The following is an 8,836-nucleotide window of genomic DNA, read 5'->3' as shown; positions in this document are numbered from 1 at the left end:
TTCTCACAGCAAAGGAATATAGCTATGTACTGTAGCTTCAGAATGGCTGTAACATGTGACTAAATAGGCTCACATGACTAAATGCTGCTCTGTATAAAGCTGTTTCCTCCATGTAGAAAAATAGAATCAGAGATTTCTAGCTTACCTTAATCCTTTGATATATCGGGGAGGGCTGTTCTTGTTGTTGCAATGCAATGAACACCATGAAGAGACTCATGGTTGATGGGAGGGCTTTTTTGAGTGCATGAAAAGCACATCTTGGAGCTCTGCCCCCTGAGCCAAGCGTTCTATTGCTGCTTGTTGCATTGTGTTGCTGGACTTGCTGCCAGGGGGGTAAGGGCCTGGGTGTCCCGCTAGTACCACTGGATAACAGCTCAAGGCATACCACTGGTTGCAAAACACTGGGTTAGAGTGTTGGGCTGTGACTAGACAGAGCTGGGGCCCAATCCCTGCTCAGCCACAAAAGACCATGAACATGACTTTGGGCCACTTACTGTAATGCAACCTAACTTTCTCTACACGGTTGTTGTGAGAATAAAATGAAGCTTGCCATATGCAATCCCCTGGGCTCTGTGGAGGAAGGGCAGAATATAAATGTGAATAGCAACAATGTAACCCACAGTTTTCAAATCTGCTTTAGTGTCATGTAGGAGCTTCCCAGAAGTTGATCTGTTTGCCCCAGTTCTCAACAGCTTAAAAGGTTATGTTTGCACAGAAACAGCCATGCTAACCAATGACCATTTATTTGTTGCATCTCTGAATATGGGTCTTGAGATCAGTATTGCTAAAGCTTGATAAAGCTGACAAATGACAAAGCTTCTTGTGACACCTTGGAAACTAACAATTTCATTGCAGCACAAGCTTTCGTGGTTAGTGGCTGCTCTTCCAGCCCACAGAAGCTCATATTACAAGCAACTGGTAGCCTTTGATTATCCTTTTTTTAAAACCTTGAGTAAAAGTGACAGTAGACTTTCTTCCCTGATGGTGCATATTTAGCTTAAGGTTGCATCTGAACAGGCAAGGAGTCTGTAGGTGTCACTGTAGAGCTACTACAGTGGCTCTGTTTTGATTTAACCATTAGTTTGCCTGCTGTTCATTCTGAAGATGTGGTGGGCACATTTTTGCACAGTTCAAGTCACCTGTGAGTTCTGCACTGCTGTACGTCAACAAGCGTGGTTGTGTGTTGAGTGGGCCCACAAGGTTGTACTATGATGATGTTATTCCCCTCGGTTCCTTGAGCTTCCTAACACCAGTGTTGTATGTGGTGCTGCTGAGGGTATTGAATAGGCTCCTCCACCTGCTGTGGCTGATTAAATATGTGCAAGGTTATGATGTTAGATGTGGTTGCCCAGCACAGATGTTGGGCTGCAACGGAGACAGACCACAGCTCCAAATTGGGTCAAATGCTACTCTGAGTTCCAGCCGTCTCACCTGCAGTGTGTGGCATTGGGAGCAGCGTTCTACTTCCTGAGAATCTCAGGTTGCTATTTCTGTTTGGTTTTTAAAAAGCAAGTTTCTTATGACTTCTATCCTTGACGGTGTGAACAGTGCCTACTGTAATCTCTCTGAACACCAGAAAGGTGACTAAAACATGCTTTCTAGTGGTTGGGAATGCAGGGCACCAGTAAGGCTCCTTGCTTAAGCCAGTTCACCCAGTATTGTCTTCTCTGAGTAGGAGCAGTTCTCCAGAGTCTTGGGTGTTAAAGCCTCTGTAACAGTTCACGCTTGGAAGGATAAGTCTAGAGGCCTTGGGGTCAAACTGAATGCCTGGGACCATTCAAGCCTAATTGGATATAACTTGCAGCATAGTGAGCTGTGAATCAGGACTTCTCCCTCTCAGCTTCAGTCTTTCACTTCTTTAAAATGGGGATAAGGTAAGACAGTATTACCTTAGAAGGTTGTTGTATGATAGCATCAGTATAAAATATATTAAGTGCTTTGCTCACTCAGAAATTGCAATACAAATGCCAAGCACTATAACCTTATGCATGTCTAAATAAGGCTCAGAGCACAATCCAGAGATTGCATTGGGCTGGCAAAAGTCCGTTACACTGGCCCGGTAGTGTCGCAAATGTGCCGTAAAGCATGTCTGCAACAACTCCAGAGTCAGGGAGGCTGGTGCAAGGAGATGCACTGACCTCCCCATGCCAGAGCAAGCCTTGGGACAGGTGAATTTGCGCCAGCAGTGGGCCACCAACATGGAGGTCTAGGAAAAGCAGAGGGAGGGTAGAACTGAGGTGTTCCAGGATGGAGGGAGGGCGGGTGGTGGGCAAGCCCACACATGGGCCGGGCCCAGGAGGGAAGTAGTGCCAGAATTCGGCACTTAGGCTTCTTTAGGTGGCGCAAATCCAAGTAGCCCCATTTGGGTCGCTGCTGCGTTACCCGTGGTAAGGTGAATTGATTTACTTCCAGGTGAGGGTGTATCTGATTACAGCCTTGGTTGCCTTGAACCTGAATTGGAACCAAGCTAAGGTAAAAGATAATTGTTTTAAAATAAGTGGATCAATAATCAGGCACTCAGTTTTTATTTGTATTATGGTTTTATTGTTTTTCCCCTCTTCTATTTTGTTTGTAAAAATCTTTTTTAAAAATAAAAGAAACAATTAAAATAATTGTTTATTCCTCAAGTTAAATTGTTATCCCTGGATCATTTTAGAGTGTGGATCAGTTTATCCTTGGACTCATTTTAGAGTTACATTGCAAGCAAAAGAATTTGACATTATTCTCAAAATGTCTGAACTGGTCAATGAAGCAGCTAGTGTCCAAGCTGGAACTCAACTGGAGAATTACAAAATACTGTTGAACCTCAACTAGAACTAAATCCAATTTTTTTATGGTTCAACTTCCTGATTCTGAGAATCAAAAAATCCCATCCTTCTTTATCAGAGCTCTGTTTATTCTAACAAAGCACCAATATAATAACTTAGGACCCAATAATATCCAACTTTTCAGCATTGGTACAGCCCAATGCATCCCCAAGGTAAGGGAACAAACATTCCCTTATCTTGAGGAGGCCACTCTGACTGCCTCCCCACCACAGGATGCAGTGCGTGCCCCATTGGCACGGCTGCACCAGCACTGGAAAATTGGATAGGATTGGGCCCTCAGATGGGTGGTGCAAGTGCTATGACCTTTTCAGTGACAGCATCAAATGCTCTTCCTAGGGAAATTGGTCTGCTCCTCCATCTTTTTTACAGCAAGTCCTCACTTAAAGTTGTCAATAGGTTATTGGAAAACACAACTTTAAGCAAAATAACTTATAATGAAACTAATTTTACAGTTGACTAATTGATATGTTAACAAGAGTTACATTCCTACAGCATATTTGTGGTCACAAATACATCACCAAACTTCTAAATAAAGACCCAAACACTTAATATTAAACAGTGAAATAAATGTGAGCTTTCCAGACCGGAGAAAACCCATACAGACATAGGGAGAACATGCAAACTCCACGTAGTGGCCCCTGCCAAGAATCTTTTTTTCTGATCATCAACATTTCTCTAACAAAACAACTTAAAAAATGTTAAGTGACAACTTGCTATAGTTGTGTCTTGAAGACATTTTTATTCCGACAAGCTTTTAATGTTTAATCATCAGCTGGCCTGAGCTAATGATACAGGATACTGTGTCATTTTATTGCTGCTAATTACTGTCAACACTTGTTTATGTGTTCTTATATTTTTAATTGAAATGTTTTCGTATTGATACATTCATCTCTAAGCCATTTTGGGTGTATTCTATAAAGAAAAGTAGGATATAAATAATATGCTCAGTTACAATACAGTATATGTTTTGCCAAAAAAGATGCAATTTATTTACAATAAAAACACACCTAGGAATGTCATAATAAAAATGCCAAACATCTTAAACAAGTTAACAGGATGAGAACTTTAAATTTTCAAATACGCAAAGATTATCTTAGCTGATGTGCTGGTTTAGCTGCCAAGAATTCTTGTGTCCTTTATTGCTAATAACAAGAAAGGCTTGTCTTTCCCCCATTCGATACATATTTTGACATTACAAAAATACCTAGGACTTCAGCATGCTTGCTGCAATTGTCAAGTGGTTTGTCAAAAGCAGCCCTCTGAATTCTATACGTATATCTATGTCCTCTTTGGAGCACCATGACCACTAAATGGTGGGGGGCATTCTGTCCTGGGCAAACGGGTGAAGCCTCTGAGGTCTAAACCCACTCATTTGCTGCAGCATTTCGACAGACGCAGTGAGCAGTGCTTCTGTAGAATGGATCTTCTCCCTTCATTCCTCATGTATAGAAATGCTGAGGTCCAGTGCTGTCACAGGAACAGGGTCTGTTCCCAGCACCAGCACCTTCCTGTGAAAAGGCACATGTGCATTTTCTTCACATATCCAATTACAATAAATATGAATCCAACCTCGTTTTAGAGTTGGACCGTCTTTTTCTGTGCTAACTCATTGCATGCTTCAGAAGCACCACTAAAAACAGAGGGTGTGTTTCCCATTGATACCAGGACCCACAAAAAGATGGATTATCCCTCTCCTAAGCTCACAAGGAAAAAGCACTTCCTTTCACAGCATGAAGAGAATGGGGGAGCTTCTTTAATACTGACTAACATGAATTTTATTATTTTTTTCAAACACATGATCCCATATTTGTGACAAGAATGTACTCCTCAATGTGAGAATTCTAGAAATTTCAGTTTTAAAAAGTTACATCAACACTTTTTAAAGGTGCCTTAAAAAAATACACAATGACACAGTCATTACCATTTCTCGATGTAAATTTGCCTAAATGCAAACAACATAATATACCAATTTGGAAGAAATATCAGTGATTGTCAATTTTAGGGAGAAGGCCAGGCAAACAAATATTCATGTGATAGCATGGAGCTGAATCCAAAGTTTTCACTAGATGAACTGTGTACCTTCCATTCACAAAGGGAGAATTCTTATCACCTAAGGGCGCAATCCTAACCCACTTTCCAGCACCGACAGAAGGGCATTGCAGCTCTGAGGTAAGGGAATAAACATTCCCTTACTTATAGGAGGCCTCTGTGAATGCCACCCAACTGCAGGATGCAGCACATACCCCCCACTGGAACCGCTATGCCAGTGCTGGAAAGTTGGTTAGGATTTTGGCCTAAAAGTCCTTCCAAGAGATCTGGTCTCTTTCCATTCAAAGAGTGAAAACTCCAAACTCAATCCATATATGGCTATCACCCAACAGAAGCATTCTAGTTGATAAAGAAAATGACATTAATCTACTAAACCTACATGCATTTGTGTATAAATAAAACACTACTACAGAGTAGTAGTATAACATCCTTTCTTAGTTTTTAGCATGATGCAGGCACATATTGGTACAGGCAAATATCTCAGAAGAGGCATTCTCTCTGGTGTGTAAGGTGCCTGCCACCAACAATGAACTGAAATAATTAGCAAGTAAAAAATCTACTGCCCAATTCTTAGTCCAAAGGAGGATCACCTTAGGTCAAAGAATTAATCTGATTAATCGACTAATAGCACAATCCTATTGAGATTCCAGTGCTGCGATGCAGCAGTGCTCAAACGGTCTCCACTGTATCCAGTGCAGGAATAGAAGTTGTTGTAGGCCTCCCCAAAGGAAGGGTACATTTGTCCCCTTCCCCAGGGGTAAGCTCCAGCAGCCTCTTTGAGGTTACTCCGGCTTGCACCAGTAAATCACTGACAGAAGTCTGAGCAGCCCCAGGTCAGGGAATCAGGCCTGGGAGGGGGAATAGGATACTGCAGTAGCCACTGCCATAGTTCCTGCCCCCTTCTGGGTCTGATCCACCCACTCCCTGGCCCTACACCCTACCTACTACAGCCCAGCAGGCGCAGTTCCTCGAATGGCACAGGCAAGCTGATACTGGCTTTTCTGCCAGTACCATAAGCTTTTGCACTGCTGCCAACATGATTTATGGCACACTAGTGGCAGCTGGCATAGGGCTAGTTAAGGATTGGGCTGCCCATGTTACAGCCCTAATCAAATATCAGTAGGATCCCTTACATGGTAAAAGAACATTACCCTGTTCTGAGATAGGGTAAGAGGGGCAAAAGTGTTTCAGCAAATGGTAACTTTCATCCTTTGCACTACTGCCTACAGTTCTGGTTGCCACACCTCAAGAAAGATGTTGCAGAACTGACATAAGTGTAAAATAAAGCAAACAAAATTGTCAGAAGGTTGAACTACCTTCCTTAAGAGCAAAGGCTTCCACATACAGGACTTGTTAAGCTTGGGAAAAACATCATTTTATGTCTCACAGTGCAATCCTATACATGTGTTGTAGGACTGGCAAATGATTCTGAAAGAACACAGTTTCACTCCAGAATACCACAGCCCCATAAAACATAACACATCCCTCTTTGTTTTAGAACGTACAGGGACCCACATCACAGAAAAAAACAAAAACAAAACCAGAAGTCACAACTCCAAATGTTTCTCCAGAAACTAAGAAGAAAATCCCCAGCACTGATAGTCCCCAAAACAATGGGGAAAAGATGGAGACATTCTTCCAAACATTGGTAGGTGATGAATCATTCAGTCAGTTTGGAGCGGAAGTGTACAGGCTAAAAGAGTATTGCTTCAGTCCAGCAAGGAAGTTCCACAGAGAAGGCAGTGACTTCTGCAAAAGGAACTAACGTAGAGGCAAAAGCACAGCTAGACAAGCTCCAGTACACCCATCCATACTTCACTGAACTGGACAGGTGTATGATACATTCCACCTGGCCATCTACAGTTGTTGTGTCTGATTTGAACTGGCTTGGGAGCTACACAAACACAGTCTGAAAAAAAAAGAGGGGATAAGAACAGGGAATTGTTGTTCCATGAACAACAACCTAAACAAGAGCACCCCTAGATGGGATACACTAAGCTAGAAAGTTGCAGTAGTCATTGCTTTGACTGAATGTGGCTTAACCGAAGGCTTGGCTACAGAAAATGGTCCAGAATTTAAAAAAAAATTAAATAAACTGTGCTGATCAACTTCTTCCAGCAGCACAAAAATACAAACATGAAGTGCTTTTTACAAAAGAAAGTTAAGAAGCCAATCCCCTCAATCAATTGTCCTAAAATCACTGGGACTTGTTTTTTAATCACACAATATACTAGTGCCCTGAGAAGGAATATTTCTTCTCCACCGTTATCATGTGAAAAACTAATTCTCCTACTGAAAAAATTGTCAAAAACCTTATGAAGTTAAGATTCAAAGCATGTCATCAAAACTGCGCCCAAAAGTGTTAAGGAACTCTTCCTCTTGGGTGCCATACATGTTAAAGTACTGGTTACTGGGTATATTTATTGAGTTTTGGACACTAGCACTGTTAGAAGAACTTGTTTCATTGAGAAAGTTGAGATGCATTGGCTCAAATGCATTGGACATGGAACTCAAAGATGAACTGCAAGTGGCCATTGCTGATGTACCAAGTTGTGGTGGTTGTTGGACTTGTCTTCTGTGATTGCTTGGATTTAAAGACTGAATGAAGGATGTCTTTTCCAGGGTTATGCTTGAGCATCTGACGTCCTCCATTTCCATGTTGATGCTACTGGTTTTTGCAACATTCATGGAATTGATTGGCTGGCTACTGGAGACATTCAACATGTCTTGCTGAGACATTGATGATGATGACGATGACCCTTGGCTGCTTGTAACATCATGATATCCTCTGTAGATGTTGCCATCCTTTTGATTGGCCCATGTCATGCCATTTTCCTGCTCAAATGGCAGAGCACTGCCATTCTGCATGCTGGGGTGCAAGGCATCCATTGCCAAGTTGGCTTGCTGCAGCAAAGCATTGAGGGATGGCGAATGCCAGCATGATGATGGAGCTCCATCCTGCTTAACGGGCCCTGTCATCTGTAAAGGTGGGGTAGGACATCCATTGGGACTGAGACTGCTAATAGGAGGTGAATAGTATGACTGCACTGGAGGGGTGTTCACGGGCGTTCTCTGCCGTGGGGTGACTGCCTCAAATTGGGAGTGATATACATTCAATTCTGTGAAAAGAGTTAAAAGCATTAAGGAAAAGAATGCTTAACCATATGGCAGGGATTCTAAGAAGGGCAAAATTGTCTGGCACAAGGTGTGGTGGGGAGAGGAGATGTGGTGTAGCTTTAAAAATCAGGCCATCAGGTTGGATGCAACCGCTGCCTTATGCTTCTCAGAGTGGAAGGACTCTGTAGTACATAAACATCCCTCTCTGCCTGCCATGTATGGACAGTGACATCATCTTGAGGGAGGAATTAAGGAGGATGCTCTGGGATTTCCTAATGGAGCCCACACTTCAACTGACCAATATGTGCCAGAAATCACTAGGCCAAAAAGAAAAAAAAAAAATGGGGGAAAGATGGAGCCACTCTTCCGAACATTGGTTGGTTCATTCAGTTTGGAGCATAAGTGTATAGGCCAAAAGAGTGTTGCTTCAGACCAGCAAGGAAGATCCTCTTGGCAAGATGCCAAGGGAAGCTGAGAGAATTTTCCCTACAAAAAGAGCCTAAAGTTTTGGAGCTTCTCAGCTTAAGAAAAAAAGTCATCTGAAGTGGGGACATGATGGAGGGTTATAAAATGATGCATGGGGTGTGGAGAATGTGGATAGAAAAGAGGATTTTGTTCCTCTGGGCCGTAGGCATCCCTCACACAGTAGCACAGGGAAAAAGGCCCTTACAGACCATTGCTGTGATTGTAGAAAGCCTGCCCCCCCCCCCCAAAAAAAACCTCCTTTGCCTGTGCAAGGGCCAAGCTCTGGCAAGGGAGGCAGGGGGACAAAAATGTGAAGACAAAAGAAGAGGAGGAGAATAAAAATGTAAAGAAAAGCAGTGAACTACAGAGCTCAGAGG

The 8,836-nt window shown here is 42.6% G+C and overlaps 1 protein-coding gene across 1 annotated transcript in view; it reads right to left on the bottom strand.

The window, feature by feature from the left end:
* Positions 1–2,559: 2,559 nt before the first annotated feature.
* The window catches only part of REL (REL proto-oncogene, NF-kB subunit), a 57,308-nt gene continuing 51,031 nt past the window's right edge, over positions 2,560–8,836 (bottom strand). The window contains exon 10 of the mRNA XM_066611931.1: positions 2,560–7,996. Coding sequence (XP_066468028.1) covers positions 7,206–7,996 — 791 coding nt within the window. The 3' untranslated portion in view covers positions 2,560–7,205. The remainder of the gene's footprint in view (positions 7,997–8,836) is intronic.

This window comes from Tiliqua scincoides, chromosome 1 (genome assembly GCF_035046505.1).
Source record: "Tiliqua scincoides isolate rTilSci1 chromosome 1, rTilSci1.hap2, whole genome shotgun sequence".
NCBI classification, from domain to species: domain Eukaryota; kingdom Metazoa; phylum Chordata; class Lepidosauria; order Squamata; family Scincidae; genus Tiliqua; species Tiliqua scincoides.
The sequence above is the reverse complement of the archived record's forward strand: the minus strand, read 5'-3'. Positions and strand labels throughout refer to the sequence as shown.